General features: G+C 37.1%; 2 protein-coding genes across 6 annotated transcripts in view; one reads left to right on the top strand and one right to left on the bottom strand.

The window, feature by feature from the left end:
• Positions 1–17,766, bottom strand: part of LOC106056310 (uncharacterized) — a 37,523-nt gene that overhangs the window by 10,466 nt on the left and 9,291 nt on the right. Inside the window, exon 2 of one of the 5 annotated variants that reach the window (XM_056015734.1) lies at positions 3,133–3,230. The exons of 2 other annotated variants lie outside the window; for them this stretch is intronic. The gene's annotated coding sequence lies outside the window, so the exon portion shown is untranslated. Of the gene's footprint in view, positions 1–352; positions 624–3,132; positions 3,231–8,814; positions 9,340–17,766 lie in introns of those variants that run through there. 2 more of the 5 variants (XM_013212996.2, XM_056015735.1) reach the window with 2 other exon arrangements.
• On the top strand, positions 8,986–9,495 carry LOC129923593 (putative cuticle collagen 79). The gene is made up of 2 exons (XM_056015229.1): positions 8,986–9,015; positions 9,142–9,495. The coding sequence occupies exons 1-2, from the start codon at positions 8,986–8,988 to the stop codon at positions 9,493–9,495; spliced, it is 384 nt and encodes a 127-aa protein (XP_055871204.1).

The raw sequence follows: 17,766 nt of genomic DNA, 5'->3' as shown, positions 1-17,766 counted from the left end.
GTATTTTTTAACAAAGCTGGTAAAAAACAGTTTGTATATGATATCTAGGATCCTTCTATAAAACTTAAATTCCACTTTTTAAAATTAAAAAAAATAATAATAAAATCAGACCATCGAGAAAATCCGAGTAGCAAAACTTGTTTTTTTTTAAAACATGCTTTGTATCGGTCTACTCTACTTAAAAAAATATGAGTCCAAGAAGTTACGTTTATAAAGATTTTCCTATTTTAATATGTGAAAAAGCTCGTACCAACAAATGATTAAGTACACCTAGAGTGTCGTACATTCTACATCCACGGAATGGCTGAACAGGAACATGCAAATTAACAATACCATAAAAACAAATATTTACCCAGGAGTTGTAACTCTTGTCAGAAAGGGAAAGTAAAATGCCATCAGTCCGGTCATTTAATGTTGTTGACTATAGTTCTGACTAGGAATGTACCTTGCTTTTGTTTTGTTATCAGGAAAAAAAAAGTAAAATAAAAGTAGAAACATAATTAAGTCCCTGTAGAATCCCAGCTCGCTTCACTCTTCCGCATTTTTAGTTTCACATATTTGGTTCCTATTGAAATGCCCTGTAAAGAGAGCAAAAAGGCAAGGACCTCAGGGGAAATGTTCAATCTTTGGACACCAAACTCTTGAACTACATGTAGCCTACTGTCCACTGCACTCTCCTTCAATTTCCCCATTGGAAGATAACCTTCATTATTACAGTGATATATAAAATTGTGAGCGTAACAATCGTGTGTTTAACTTTAACTTACATTTTAAAAAGATAAATAATTTAAAAATACTAATAAACTCTTTTTACATGCTATAAAACGATGCAATAATTAATAACAGGAGTATAACTATTAAATAGGAACACATGTATCATGGAAGACGCGGTGGCTGAGCGTTTAAATGCTTGGCTTCCCGGTTTCGAATCCTGGTAAAGACTGGGAATTTTAATTTCGGGATCTTTAGTGCGCCTCAGTGTGCACCCAGTCTCCCTGAGTCTACCTGACGTTAGTTGGGGGGAAAAAAGGCGGTTGATCATTGTGCTGGCCCATGACACCCTCGTTAACCGTAGGCCACAGAAACAGATGGTCTTTACATCATCTGCCCTTTAGTACACAAGGTCTGAAAGGGGAACTTATATGTATCATGTTTTCACTTGGACCAAAGGTCTGCCTACCATTAAATAGTTACATTAAAAAATGACAGTCATTGGTAATTTGGTATATGCATATCTCATACGAAACCTGAATTACATCGTATATGTATCTATCAAACAGACACACCCCATAAAAAAAACACATGTTCAACTAGACAGACACATCTCATCATTAATTTCTGGGCTGGGGGAGACAATGGCATAAGAATATAGGTGCCACAATTTTCCCTGACACCGGCAGAGACGACACTTGACATAGCGCAGACCCAATAGAAAGCTTTACGAGAAAATAATTTTTAAAAAGCTACGAACTTGTAATGGTCAATTTTTTAAAAAATAAGCTTTTATCAAGTTTGTGTCTGTCTGGGTGAAATCTTTTACAAATCTTTTCCCCCATTTCCCATCTTCGGATCAAGTTGAAATTTCGCACAATTATTCACTGTCGATGACAACACATGAATCAATAAAATAGTTAACCAATTATTTGATTAATAAGTCGCAGTTAGTTAATATTTTTTATAGGAATGTACTAAGCTAAGGGAAGATAAACTTTGCAATACTAAGAGATATGGTAGCGATTTAACGGTGTTCTCTCTTCACTCAAAATAAGATTTGTTTTTGTTGTTCTCTTTTTTACCAACCTTATATCAACTCTGTCTGTCTGGTACAAAATTTAAACATGCTATTTCTACCACACCCATTCTCGGATCAAGTTGAAAATTTTAAACATTTTTTGTAACTAACAAATCATGATCAATGAAACGAATTTGACCAATTAGATAATTAATTATCGGTAATTAATTTGTATGTTGTATCGAAAAAGGAAATAAATGCTACTTATTTCTCCCACTTTTCATTCTCAAATCAAGTTGATATTTTGCATAATTATTCATAATCGATTATTCATAATCGATGACAATACATGAATCAATAAAAAATTTAACCCTTTGTTTTCTATAGAAAAATAACGCTTATGGCAATGATTTTGCGGTCCTTTCCTTAATTAGTTTTTTTTTTATTTTAATATATTTTGCCTGTTAAATTATTATTTTTAAATATTTTTTTAGGAAGTAGGGAAGTGAGCCAAACTAGAAAAATAAATGCGAATATTACAGAAATATAGCTGTCAAAGTCCGAAAATTATAACTTTTATAAGCAGTCGGCCAAATTGGGAAGTGGACAAACTTTTGGTTTCGACATGAACATGTACAAAACAGAGGAAAGCAAAATGTCAATGTGGCCCATAGCTCGTTTTTCTTTTTTTTTTTTTGGGGGGGGGGGGGGGTTGGGGGGTGGAGATAATGGTTGGGGGGATGTTTACTGACTAATGGATGTTGACGTTTATGGGGATGACTAATTGTCGCACTGCCCCCAGGTAGTGGTGGTTTACCTGAAGTATGGATTGTTGACACCTGTTGAGACGATTGGGGAAGATTCTAATGCAATGTGCCCAGTCCCTACACATTTAGGCTTTCAAGTTAGTCAGTACGCACTTTCTATAGGAGACTTCGACAGTTGGCATCAATACACTCACATTCCAATACTGTTACTGATATGACTAGAAATTGCTGGCTTAGTCGTAGGGCAAGAAAATGTGTGATTTACATTAGCTAACTCAAGTTTTATAAAAACACGTATATTTCTATCAAGAGGCGCGCGGATGAGCGGTAAAGCTCTTGTCTTCAGTGGCGTAGTTAGGGTGGGAGGAGGAGGTGGAGAATTTGAAAATCCCCCGGGCACCCACATGAGGATGGGGCCAAATGAGTGTTTTTTACATTAAAAATTAAATATTTCGCAAAATGAAGGGGCCCCCAAAGAGGTCAATGCCCGGGCGACCAAACGAAGGAAAATTCCTAGCTACGCCCCTGCTTGTCTTCCGAACCGGGGTCCCAGGTTCGAATCCTGGTGAAGACTGGGATTTTTAATTTCAAAATCTTTGGACGTCTCTGAGTCCACCCAGCTCTAATGGGTACCTGACAATTAGTTAGTCGTTGCGCTGGCCACATCCTCGTAAACCGTAGGCCACAAAAACAGATAAACTTTACATCGTCTGCCCTATAGACAACAAGGTCTGAAAGGGAACTTATATATTTGTGTCAGCATATTTGACATTTAAATAAATACATTTGTAATTTATATCAACACATTGGAGATTTATTTAGGCACATTTGATACTTACATGGGCACATTTCATACTTACATGGGCACATTTGACTTTTATTTGGGTCATTCGACATTTATATGGGTCCATTTGGGTCAGTATTTTTTTTAAATCTCAACAAATTTTAAGGTTTTATTATATAAAGCAAGTTAATAGATGGTTTGTTAATTTTATTTAATTAGTTATATAATTGTCACTTGCATATTCTACTGTATCTAAAAGCGCATTATGCTCTTATTTGTAAGCTTGCTAAACATAATTATGTATACGAATGTCTCTATGTTTCTACATCGAAACAGTGATGTAGATTAATATTATTTGTCAAATACAGTTGTATGGTTTTCTAATTTGAAAGAAAATATGTAACCGTGATTAATTGAATTTAGTGTTTTAGAAATGGGTTACAAAATTTGTTTAATGTTTATATGGTTATGTAAAAGAAACTAGTGGGGAACAAGCAATATAAAACAAGCAAAATAAAAAAAAACTTTAAAAAAAAAAGCTTATCTATAGGGGAAGAACTCCATCCTAAAAACTGTATCTACCAATAATGTATAGTTATTTCCTTTATTCGGTATCAAACAAAATAATTAATAACCAATAATTAATTAATTAGGTGCAATATCATAAGTGTTTAAAGTATCTACTTGATCGGAGAATGCGTGAGGGAGAAATAGCGTTAACAATTATTTTAGGGGACTAAATCCAACAAATTTAGCGAAATCAGTGAATACTGAATGAGTTTCCCTTTTTTGTTATTATACAAAATAATGAATTGCCAGAAATTAATTGTCAAACTTGTTTACTTTTGTTTTTATTGATTCATGTCTTGTCTATGTCAATAAATAATTGTGGGAAGTTTCAGCTTGATCCGATAATGGGTGTTTGAGAATAACGTTTACACACTTTTTACCAGACAGAGTTTTTTTTTAGGAACAATGATTAATTGTGCAAGGTTTCAACTTCATTTGAGAATGGGAATTGGTAGAAAGGATGTGTTCAAAAACGTGTAACAAACAGACAGAGTGAGTTGATAATAAGCTTTCTAAACAAACAAACGTGTTGAGTATTGAGACAAGAGTAGTTTCAACAACTTTCAACTAAAGTGAGACAACTCCAGTTGAGACGCTAGCAATATCTGACCTTTATCTGAGAATTTGATTTCCATATTGAATGCTTTGATGATTTTTTTTTAACGTGGAGAGAAGGGTGACATTGAGGAGGCACTTTAAAGTAAACAGCATAAACAAACAAACAACAGCGGCTGTTAGATCTGGCTGACTACGTAGTTACGTTGAGATTTTTGTCTGCACATTTTTGCGTTTTATCTGTTCATCAACGTAGCTGTGATGTATCAGTTAGTGTAACTGTGTATCATGTATTTATCAATGTATCAATCATTCAATCTCTCTCACTATCTATCTATCTATCTATCTATCTATCTATCTATCTATCTATCTATCTATCTATCTATCTATCTACCAAGCTATCTACCAAGCTATCTATCAAGCTATCTATCAAGCTATCTACCAAGCTATCTACCAAGCTATCTATCAAGCTATATCTATATAAAAATAGATAGATAAATAGATAGATAGATGAAATATAGATAGATAGATAGATGATAGATAGATAGATAGATAGATAGATAGATAGATAGATAGATAGATAGATAGATAGATAGATAGATAGATAGATAGATAGATAGATAGAAAGATAGATGATAGATAGATAGATAGATAGATAGATAGATAGATAGATAGATAGATAGATAGATAGATAGATAGATAGATAGATAGATAGATAGAAAGTATCACAGAGACTATGGAAGTTGGGAGGGCGTCGTAATGTGACTTAAAACAAAAACAACTCGTTCTCAAGTTCTTTGGTCCAATAAAAGGAATTTCTGTCTCAATAAGTGAATCATGGATCTACAACAATACAACGAATGATGAATATATAATAAGCTGTGTTTTGGTTCTGTAGGATTCGGTTGTCCCGATAAACAAATCTTGCATATTCTGCTTAAGCGAAGACTGAGAAAAAGAGAAAGCCTGTATTATTTGGATACTTTCCCTATAATTAGTTCACATGCCTCAATGGGCTTACATTGGACATGTTACATGTAATAGTTTCAGGCGTTTATATTTGGCATTGACTATGAGTGTTAGTGACAAGGGAAACTACTCATTTAATCTTATCATCAAAACGTTTCAATCATCACTTCTTATTGGACGCTGTAAAGTGACTACACTGACTACAGTAATTTTTTCTCTAACAAATGTTAGCTCTTTGCAGTGCCAGTAGAGCACTGGCGGATCCGGTAGGGGCGATCGCCCCCCCCCCACTCGGCCGACCCCCCCCCCCCCAAGAGTAGAGTCTAATTGGTCCACTTAATTTCTCCTACCTCTTTTGAAATTTGTTGTTAGAGCTTTGAATTCTAGTTCTGTAACAAAACAAAGTTACAAACATGCTTATTGAACAAAATCTATCACTTACAAATGAAATTTTAAAAAAAAAATTTATTATTCTAATTTTTTTTCGTCGGCGATCTTCAAAGCCTACATCTAAATATGTGGGGTATCTTCAAATAGTTTTATTTGCAATGTAGGCCCTAGTAAGGGCATTTCTAATTCATATTAGAATATTTTTTCAAGTAAAACATTTTTGAAAAAGTCATTTTCTAAATGGATGAATAATGAATTGCAGATGTCAGGAGAATGCGTTTCTGCAGTGAAGAATGCAAGAAAACGATTTTGGCGTCGGGGCCTTGCCCCAAAATCCATTGATAAATAATGAGTTGTAGATGTCAGGAGAATGCGTTTCTGCAGTGGAATGCAAGAAAACGATTTTGGCGTCGGGGCCTTGCCCCAAACTCCATTGATAAATAATGAGTTGTAGATGTCAGGAGAATGCGTTTCTGCAGTGGAATGCAAGAAAACGCTTTTGGCGTCGGGGCCTTGCCCCAAACTCCACTGATAAATAATGAGTTGTAAATGTCAGGAGAATGCGTTTCTGCAGTGGAATGCAAGAAAACGCTTTTGGCGTCGGGGCCTTGCCCCAAACTCCACTGATAAATAATGAGTTGTAAATGTCAGGAGAATGCGTTTCTGCAGTGGAATGCAAGAAAACGCTTTTGGCGTCGGGGCTTTGCCCCAAACCCCACTGATAAATAATGAGTTGTAGATGTCAGGAGAATGCGTTTCTACAGTAAAGAATGAAAAAAAAAAGAAACGATTTTGTCGTCGGGGAACCTCACAGCGCTCCCCCAGACCCCCAAGCGATCAAGAGAAAGGGTTCAACATGTCTGGGTTTTTTTCTTTGCAGAAAGTTGAGTAACCCTGCTTTTTTTTTCTCATATATATATATATATATATATATATATATATATATATATATATATATATATATATATATATATGCTGTACTAACGTTTATGCATAGGGTTAGGGTTTACTGGGCGTTAGGGTTAGGGTTTGGAAAAATATCGCCCCCCCCCCCACTCCAAAGTTCTGGATCCGCTAGTGCAGTAGTGACCATAAATTTTTAATATAATAATCATATTATTAATAGTATTGATACTACTATCTATACATGTACGATTTCTTTTTCTAGAATTAAATAGTAACACTAAATATGAGCACTCAAAAAAAACAAAACAATACTTGTCAATATAAAATAAATCTAAAATAAATAGTTTCGAATTCCTGAAGGTAATAGAGTCGACATTACATCGTTGTTATGTTATAACTTATCTTTTAACTCATCATTGGCTATTGCTTGCATGTGTGTCAGTATGAGTGTCTGTATTTGTGTATGTGTGTCTGTATGAGTGTCTGTATTTGTGTATGTGTGTCTGTATTTGTGTATGTGTGTTTGTATGAGTGTCTGTATTTGTGAATGTGTGTCTGTATTTGTGTATGTGTGTCTGTATTTGTGTATGAGTGTCTGTATTTGTGTATGTGTGTCTGTAATTCTGAGTCCTAGAACAAAAAGTTACAAACAGTCAAAACAAAACAAAAAACAACGTAAATTGAACTTAAACTTTTGACCCTTTCGGTTTGTGAAGAAACGAGAAGGGGGGGGGGGGGGGTAACCAGTATGTATTAGCGAACACGTGGGTGGTTACAAACATGAATTCCGCCGAAGTTTGTTCCTAATGTTTGTTCTCAGACTCTCAGCAAATAGACAGGAGTCTTGGAAGAAGCAAGGCCTTTGCGTCTTAAGAAACTTTTAGTCATTCCTTGTATAAGTAGACATTCATCTCTCCCTTATATCGATAACGATAGTTAACACTCTACAGTCTACATGTTTCTGTTTTTTTTCCCCAGGAAGTAAAATATAAACAGTATAATCAGTTGTACTTTTATGTATTTCTGCATTTGTTATGTTGCAAGAACAACATCACACAGACACAAAGACACAGACACAGACACAAACACACAGACACAAACACACAGACACAAACACACAGACACAGACACAAAGACACATAATCCTTCCACTCAAAGATAGGCTCGACCCAATGCACAATAAATCGAGAGCCCATGTATATAAAATAATCTGCTAACTACTTTTAAAAAAAAAGGCAAAATTCTATGGCCATATCACAAGGTCCTCAGGGCTCACAAAGCCATTCCTTCAGGGAACAGTACCAGGAAACAGAAGTAAAGGCAAGACAGAGAAAGCGATGGGAAGGAAACATAAAGTTATGGACGGGCCTGTCATTAAAAAAGATTCTAGCCAAGGTAAAAGACAGAGGAATGGAGAAAGACGGTCAACAGATCTTTATGTGGTCCCCCAAAGGTCCAACAGTGGAGGGGATATAAAATAGTAAATTCAGTTAAGCACACCAGGCGTGTAAAATGTGTGTGTGTGAGTGTGTGTGTGTGTGTGTAGTAAACCTTAAAACGATGCAACTATTGTTTTCATGAAATCAGCATGGTTTCAACTATCAAAAATTCTTCACAGGATTTCAAAGATAGTGTGCGAGATGGCTAGTATAAAGTGTTTCTGAGAGAATAAACCCACATTTTGTATCAGAAAGTTAAAATGAATTGCGTGAGAGAGATAGATGAATTGTGTGGGAGAGAGATAGATGAATTGTGTGTGAGAGAGAGAGAGATGAATTGTGTGAGAGAGAGAGAGAGAGAGAGAGAGAGAGAGAGAGAGAGAGCTAGCATGATTTGTGCCTTTGAGAAATAACATGATCTGTTTGTGAGAGCTAATATTTACTTTGTTGGAGAGAGAGCCAACATGAATTGCGCATTTAATAAGAGTTAACACATAATGTGTCATTGATAAATAATTAATTTGTGAGAGAACTAATATGGAATTTGTCTTTAACATGCCATGCATCTATCTTTACAGTTTGTTTAAGTATAACAGGGTTGCTCTTTTTGCTACAATACACAAAAGGCACGCCAACCTTTGTCATTTGTGTAATGAAAGAAGTCATCCTTCAAGCTAACTCTACTAGAAGTAATTAACATACCGTTTGGTCCACAAAGAACACGCTTAGACCCGACGCACATAGAAGTTCACGTTTAGAGAGTTTCCAGTCGGATGAAACTTTTTTTTTTCTCAGCGACATGTCACTTAGAAGGACGAGACAGAGCGGCCAATGTCACGGGCTTAGTTGAAGTTGTGTAGGGAAAAACTGGAAATGATTCTGTCATGTTTGAAAGTGTATCAAGTACAACATAAACAGATTTTAAAAAGCAGATAATTATGTTTGTGTGTGTGTAAAAAAAAAGGGGGGAGGTAAGCAGGGACACAGTCATAGCTTTAATTTGTTATCTTGGTTGCTGGTGCTGATCAGGTGGGTGGTGGCTATGGAGATGATGGGGTGGAAGGTGTTGATCAGGTGGGTGGTGGCTATGGAGATAATGGGGTGGAAGGTGTTGATCAGGTGGATGGTGGCTTTGGAGATGCTGATGTTGATGGGGAGGAAGGTGTTGATGGGGTGGATGGTGTTGATCATGTGGGTGGTGGCTATGGAGATGTTGATGGGGTGGAAAATGTTGATGGGGTGGATGGTGTTGATGGGGTGGATGGTGGCTATGGAGATGTTGATGGGGGGGATGGTGTTGATGGGGTGGATGGTGTTGATCAGGTGGATGGTGTTGATCAGGTGGGTGGTGGCTATGGAGATGTTGATGTTGATGGGGTGTAAGGTGTTGATCAGGGGGATGGTGTCTATGGAGATGTTGATGGTGATGGGGTGGATGGTTGAAGATTAGACGGTGGATGGTGGTGATGCTCTAGATGGCGGTTATGCCGTATGGTAGAGACGAAATCTACCCTCATAAAATGGACGGTGGTATTTACATGTATGGTTGCGATGAGACGTTAGAATGAGGATAGTGGTCTGCAAAACGTTGGTGAAATGTGTCATGATACTCTGTTAGACCGTTAGATAGTGATGATAAAGTGAAAACTGTGGTCAGTAACATTGAGATACTGTGGAAGCTTATGATGTAGTTGTAGTTAATATAAAATCTATTTCTGGGATTCGCTTTTAAAATGTAAGTTATATTGTGTATTCTTATTTGGAATATTGTAGGTGGTAAATGTGTGACTTGGTGATGCGCATTGACAACACTTCCGCAGCGTATGGCATGCAAATAAATGCCGAAAAACAAATTATGACCAATAGCCAACAGGGCTTTAAAAGGGGCATCAGTATTGGAGGTGAAAAGCTGACTATTTTTAGCAGCTTTAAATACCTCGGAGCTATTGTCTCAGATGAGGGAACGAAACCTAAACTACTGGCCCGAATAGCAGTCCACAAATCTTAAAATAATTAGGAAAGACAAAGGCTTAGCCCTCGGCACCAAAATCAGACTGATGCGCTCCCTGGTCAAGGCCACATTTTTATATGCTTGTGAGTCTTGCATGCTGACTGCAGGGCTACAATGGAGGATCCTAGATGCTACAAAAGGATCCTAGGTATCACATTCAAAGACCGCATCACAAACCAAGAGATTAGAGACAGGGTTACTGCAGCGATCGGACCCCATGATGACCTGCTAAGGTAAAAAAAAGGCAAGCTTAAAATCTATAGCCATATTACAAGATCTTCGGGACTCGCAAAGACCTTCCTTCAGGGAACATACCAGGAAAAAGAAGAAGAGGCAGAGAAAGCGATGGGAGTACAACATAAAAGAATGGACAGGATTGCCATTGAAAGAGGTTCCAACTAAGGCAAAAGACAGAGAGGGATGGAGAAAGACGGTCGACGAGTCTTGCATGGTGCCCCAACGGTCCAATAGACTAAGGGATAGGTAAAGGTAAGGTGTGGTAAGTAAATAAATAATTTCAATTTGGATTATTACAATTTTTAATTCCATCACCAGGGGTGGGCTGGGTGTCAAAATCGGTCCGGGCATTTCTATACCACTAGGTCTATAATTTGTATAACATATGATGGGCATCCAATCTTTATATTATGTTTGATAAAGTACCCCTTTCAGACCTTGAGATCTATGGGGCAGATGATGTAAATGTCATATGTTTCTGTAAAGGTTATCTGTTTTTTGTGGCCTATAGTTTACGAGGGTGTCATGTGTCCACCACAACGACCAACCACCTTCACTTTTCCACCACTAATGTCAGGTGCCCATTAGAGCTGGTTGAATCCCGAAATAAAAAATCTCTGTCTCCACCAGGATTTAAACACGGGACCCCCTCGGTTCGTAAGCCAAGCTTTCCCACTCAGCCAACGCGCCTCTTATCTATGGGTATATGCTATTATATTAGTTCGGAAAATGTGTTCCATTAAATTAGTATTAGTATTAGACTGCAGAGTCTGTACAATATTTTTTTCTAAACACGATGCTAAAAGGGTCACGCTTATAAGAGAATGTTATAAAACCTTTAACAATTCAATACGTGTCATTGTGGCATCAATGCGGCCAATTTCGGTGGTCCTACCGGCCCATTTGAGTACCGGCCCACCGGGTATTGGCCCGAATGCCCGTAAAATCTTCCACAGCACATTCAGAGGAACAGAGGAACTTTACATTATCTACCCCTACAGATTTATATGTCTGAAAGGGGTACCTTTATTTTACCTTTAAAGGCACATTCCTCGTCCCATATGCTAGGACAAATTTGTACAAATACTCCTTCTTCCCTAGTGCTATTAGAGCATGGAATGGGTTGCCTGAGCAATCCAGGAAAACCAGTGACTTGGCAGAATTTAAGTCATTGGTTAATATGCATGACTAAATGCATGACGCGTAGGACGTAATCATCTTCTTTTTTGAAGTAACGTCTGTATTATATAAGATAAGATAAGCAATGCTAGGTAATTGTGTGTCTTCGGAATGAGCAGCATGGAACAAACCACGCAATAGTAACGTCATGATCTGCCTGTAATCAAAGAGATCTATTGGTCAAGTAGATAGATTATGACATGATGTTATATGTGAAGTACGGTCTCTACTAAACCACATACATTTTTACATTACATGTAAATTCAAATAAAAGGGAATAAAGGTACCCCTTTCAGACATATAAATCTGTAGGGGTAGATAATGTAAAGTTCCTCTGTTTCTATGGCCGATGGTTAATCAGGGTTGCACGTGGCCAGCACATCGACAGAACGCCTTTACTTACCCAACGTATCTCAGGCTCACATTAGAGTTGGCTGAACTCAAGGGTGCCCTTAAAAAATCCCGAAGTTTAAAATATTAGTATTCATAGGGATTCGAAAAAGATTTCTTCTTCTTCGTTCTCATTGTTAGAACGCGTTCAGATGACTAGACCAATGAACTGCGCAGTGGTTTCCAAATCAGGGAGCTCTCCATATAGTTTTCTATTGGGGTGTTTTGGGGGCCAGTGTCTTATACGGGCCTCTTGGTAAAGAGAGCAGTTTTGGAGGACGTGGTCGGCATTCTCTGGTGATACTCCATATGGGCAGATTTCACTGGTTCCAATTTTGAGTTTCTGGTCGCATTCTGTTGATTTGAAAGATTAGACGTTGATCTTGTCGGGATAGGGATTCGAAATTAAGTCGAAATTATTAAGTCAGGCGCTTAACTCAGCCACCACGCCCCTATATTCTAATTACTGATATACAATTGGATACGACCAGTGTCAACTATTATTATTATTATTTATTATTATAGCCTTTATATAGCGCTACTTTCATGCTTCTAGCATGTTGCTTTTGGTCCAATCTCATTTGTGGACCAGTGGGGGGGGGGGGGGGGGATCTAAGAGTTGGTTTTCCGTGCTGCCTTTAGGCGCTTAGTAAACACAACTCTGCCCAAGGTGTCGAACCTCGAGCCCCCTTCTAGGTAGCCAAGCCAAGCCAAGTTCAAGCGCACTTGGCCTTTCGACCAACGCTTATCATAAAATAAGTTGACAATTTAACTAATCTTTAATGACAGATACATCCTTTACGCTCCAACAGATTAATTAGTAACCTCTATGTCTAGAACTGTTTTTATTTTATTTAAGGTAGTAAGAAGAAGCCTTTTCAGACCTTGCAATTAATAAGGCAGGCGATGTTAAATTCATCCATTTCTATGGCTGACTGTTAACGAAGGTGTCATGTGGCCAGCACAACGATGAACCGTCTTTACTTTCCCATACTATGTGAAGTACCCATGATACAAAATGCGAATTTAAATATTCAAATTTCTGAGTAGATTTTAGATTTAACGTTTGATTTATGTGAATAATTGCTTCTCATTTGACATAGCCAGGGGAGGGGAGGGGTATGCTCCCTCCCTTCATCCCTAACGTCCCTCTGTAGCTAAACTTTTCGTTCATCTGTCAAATCATCATTGAGTTCCTTTGGCTGGTTGGGAAAATCATTTATTAACATTATGCTAAAAGCCACTCTAACACTAACACACGCACATATATGTGATCGAGTGTTGATAACAGTTTGTGCTGTGCTGTTCTATTTGCAGTCAGACCACGAGTTTAGTCATTTGTTTCTTTCAGTGTGGGAAACACTTTATTTTTGGTTGTCAATAGCTTTGTCATCAAGATAGGTAACTCATAACACCCACTTCATATCACTTCAATTACTTGAGTGTGGGTGATTGCCGTTTTTGATTAATAAATGAAATGATTTACAGAATGAACCAAACACGATGGACAATATTGATTTTATGCCAAGCACACACACACACAAAACACACACACACACACACAAAACATAATGTTTCTAAGATAGTTTATGTGGAAACACAAACTCAAAAGAAGGTCTACTCAAACAGGTAAAAATGCGGATTTCAATATTTTTAGCATGAATATCAGAGATTATAACTTCAAACTATCAACAACCATAACTCTGCCTTCACTAATACAACAAGAATAGAAGTTAAGCTTCGAGAGTGCTGCCGATACTATTGTGTAATTTGTCCGACTGATGACTTGATACCACAGGATATGGAGATTTATTAATGTTATTATTATTACTATGTTTATATTCATATGTACTCAGTGAACTGATAATTAAGAAAATTAAATCCACTGTGAGCCAGTTTAGCTGATGTTATTGTTAATGATTATCCGATTGATTTCATTTTGTAAAGGGTCAATCTCTCATTCAAAGCTTCAAAGGAGTGCTTACGGTACTACACATTTTATGACAATATTTTAGAAAAAAAAAACAATCTACATAAATGTGTTAATATTATAATTAAAAAAAGAACCTCCCTATTAATAGTCTCCCCTGTTTTGCTTTTTTTTTATTCTTAATAATAAATTGTAGTGTTATGAAAAAAATAACAGCTCACATAGTTAAATTTAAAATTAAACTTTACGCTTTCAAAAATGAAAATAAGTAGCCTCTGCAAGATCTAAAATATCATGATTTCAGATTTTCAATATCTTTTCTAGTTTTTATTATCTAAACGGGACGGACGGACAGACCACACACAACTAATAGCGGTTATCCCCCTTTCGGATGCCGCTAACAATAAAATTATCTTTACGTAATTCAGATGATCGTATCTCTCTAGCAAAATGGAGTAACCACCCAGACAGACTTAAACAAAAAAAAGTTGCATTGACCTGCTAAAAAAGACTATTAGAGTATTTTATAAATAATACCTCTGATATAATGGTACTATTTGATTTAAGGCCAAACGGAGAGACCACGCATCAAACTTGGGTCCGAGGAAACAGATTCATCTCACATTGTGTTAATATAGCTTTAAACATGCAAATTACAAAAAAAAATCCTTTAAAACAAAAACAGCTTATCTAAAGGGGAGGAACTCCCTCCTTGAAAGTATATATATATCAATAATTTACAAGTTATTTCCTTTATCCAATATCAAAGAGAAATAATTAATTGCCAATAATTAATTGGGTTATTGTGCATTTTGTAATCATGTTTTGTTAGGTACAATAGATAATTTGTAAAATAAATAAATAAATAAACAATAAATAATTTAATCGGAGAATGCGTGAGGGAGAAATAGCGTTAAAAATTATTTAAGGGGACTAAACCCAACAAGTTTAGCCATATTTGTGAAGACTGAAAGATTAGTTGCCCTTAGTATCAAAGAAAATAATTAACAGTAATTAATTGACTGATTGGTTACTTTTTAATATTGATTCATGTTTTGATGCCAATGGATATTTTTCAACTTGATCCCAGAATGGGTGTGGGAGAAATAATGTGTACACACTTTTTTACCAGACAAACTGACAGACAGAGTTAATATAAGCTTTGTAAAAACCATGAATGCTCATTTGAGGGTTTGGAATGCTCCCATATTTTCCGAGTCTTTGAGGATGATTGTCCGGAATAGTTTAGTTTATAAAGTTTAATTCAGACCCGAGATGAAGTAAAGTTAATTTGGTTATTGCAAAGTTATCGTGTGGCTAGCACAACGACCTTTCACAATTACCATTAGTCAAGTAGCCAAGTTAAAGATCCGAAGCGTCAACAGTTACTCATTATTCCAGTTCGTTTCAATTGTTAAAACTTAACTCAGTAGCCAAACACAAAGAGAGAGAGAGAGAGAGAGAGAGAAAGAGGAAGATAAGAGAAAATAGAGAGATAACGAAAGAGTGAGTGATCAGACAGAGAGAAAGGATGACAGAACTAGAGAAGACTGAGGCATATATATATATATATATATATATATATATATATATATATATATACATGGGCGTAGCCGGGGGGGGGGTTGGGGATCAACGCACTCACCCCGAAATGAAATCCCCCCCCCGCAGGGGGAAAGGGGAGACGGGCTTTAGTGACTGATTTTTTTGCAGGGGGAAAGGGGAGACGGGCTTTAGTGACTGATTTTTTTGCTTTGATTTTGTTTATTTTAGGGGAGATTTTAATACTAAACCATCACTTGCCCCAGCGCAGCCAAGAGGGTTTTGAGTTTAAAACCCCCCTAACAGGGGGCTTTGAGTTTTAAAACCCCTACCGGGGGGGGGTTGAGTTTAAAACCCCTACCAGGGGGTTTTGAGTTTAAAACCCCCTACCAGGGGTTTTTGTAGTTAAATCCCCCTCTTCCATAAAACAAAACAAAAAAATGCAAGTGACAATCCCCAAATTCCAATAGCACAGTTAAGGAAGATTTTGATTTTAAAACCCCCTCCAAAATTTACGATAAACCCCCTCTTCAATATAAAAAAAAGAGCAAATTATGCACTCAAAATGTTATGAGCGTAGCTAAATGGGTTTGGACTCAGTTTTAAGTTTAAACTCCCCTCCAGTGGAGTTTGAAGCTAAAAAATATATCTTCAATTTTTACAATCTATGAGCGTAGAAAAGGGGTTTTGAGTTTAAACCCCCCGCCAGCGGGTTGGAAGATAAAAAATACATCTTCAATGTTAAAAAAAATGCAAGATACGCACTCAAAATGCTAAGAGCGTTGCCTAAAGGGGTTTTGAGTTTAAATCCCCCTTCAGGAGGGTTTGATGCTAAAAAATACCTCTTCAATATAAAAAAAAAGCATATTACACATTAAGATTATTTGAGCGTAGCCAAGATTATTTAGGGTTTTGAGTTTAAACTCCTCTCCTTTAGATGGTTTTGAGTTTAAAATCCCCCTACAGAGCGTTTTGAGGTGAGAAAACGTCTATCTTCAATATTATTCTAAAGTAAACTACAGTTACCAAATGTTATGATCGTAGCTAAATGGGGTTTTGAATTAAAAAACAACAACAACAAAGTCCTGAGATTTTTTAGTTTAAAACCCCAAACAGATGATTTTGACGATAAAACTTCCCTTTTCGATACAAAATCAAAAGCAAACTACATTCACCTAATTCCAAGAGCGTATTCAAGAGAAGTTACACATTTCTACCAGTGGCGGGCTTCATTAATAAAGTGCAGTGAATAGTCATCTGCCGAAATTGAAAACACTAAATGTGGCTCAACAAAGATGGCTAAGACAGATTTAAGAAGTCAGTTATAAAGGTCGGGTCTAAATCAAGGAAATCCCAAGCTAAACTGGTAGTCGACCCCTTAGTAAGATTGTGACAGAGCGTCGCATGAGGTTTGGGGGACATGTTCTCCGACAAAATGAATTACGCATAATAAGAGTTGCGATGACATCCTAGTACACACATTCATGGAGGTCCTCAGAGAAGGTGGGAAGAGGCTTCAGACATTACCAGTGACAGATTTTTGTGGAAACAGCTTGACGGCAAATGCGCCGAAAGACGCGGGAAGGTCTCAGTCAGGATAACACATTAGGTTTCTGAAATCATACTTTTTAATAGCAGGAACATGTATTTTGTTGGCTTTCAATACCAGAAATAGTGCTTGGCGGCGAGGCTTCGCCCCGCGCAGGGGGAGCGCAGACCCCCTTGCTAGCAATGGCTGTGAGTCAACAATTTTTCCACTAACTACAGGAAGAACAATACACGGGCACAATAAACGTGTTCCGAAAGAATGAAGGGTCAGAATGTAATAAAGATTATGTACACACACACACATACATACATACAAATATTTTTTTCGCGGGGGGGGGGAGAAAAAAAATCCCCCCCTAACCCCCCCCCCCCCCGAAAAAAAATCCTGGCTACGCCCATGTATATATATATAAGGTTAAATGAGAAAACAGAAAGAAAGAGGTGGGAAACAGAAAAATAGAGAGAAAGAAAGAAAGAGAATAAAAGAGAGACAGAGAGAGAATCAGAGAGATGCCAAAATATTACAAAGTCATATATATAGTTTTTATAACCTTAACAACACCCATCAATCAGAGGCCCTAACAATGAGCCAAGAAGATTCCTTAAGTGTCACAAGGCCAATTTATTTATAACTTCATTAAAACAGAGCAGGTTGTATTTGTTGGGTGTGGAGAGGGGGGGGGGTAGGAGCTAGGAATTCCCAGATAATGGCACACAAAAATCCCCAGGTTAAAACAACATTGTATCTTTGTTTCCGTCTTGTTTTTCAAAGAAGTCAAACACTAATCCCAGCATTCAGTTTTTTGTTTTGAAGTGT

Source organism: Biomphalaria glabrata, chromosome 17 (genome assembly GCF_947242115.1).
Source record: "Biomphalaria glabrata chromosome 17, xgBioGlab47.1, whole genome shotgun sequence".
Classification (NCBI taxonomy): domain Eukaryota; kingdom Metazoa; phylum Mollusca; class Gastropoda; family Planorbidae; genus Biomphalaria; species Biomphalaria glabrata.
The sequence above is the reverse complement of the archived record's forward strand: the minus strand, read 5'-3'. Positions and strand labels throughout refer to the sequence as shown.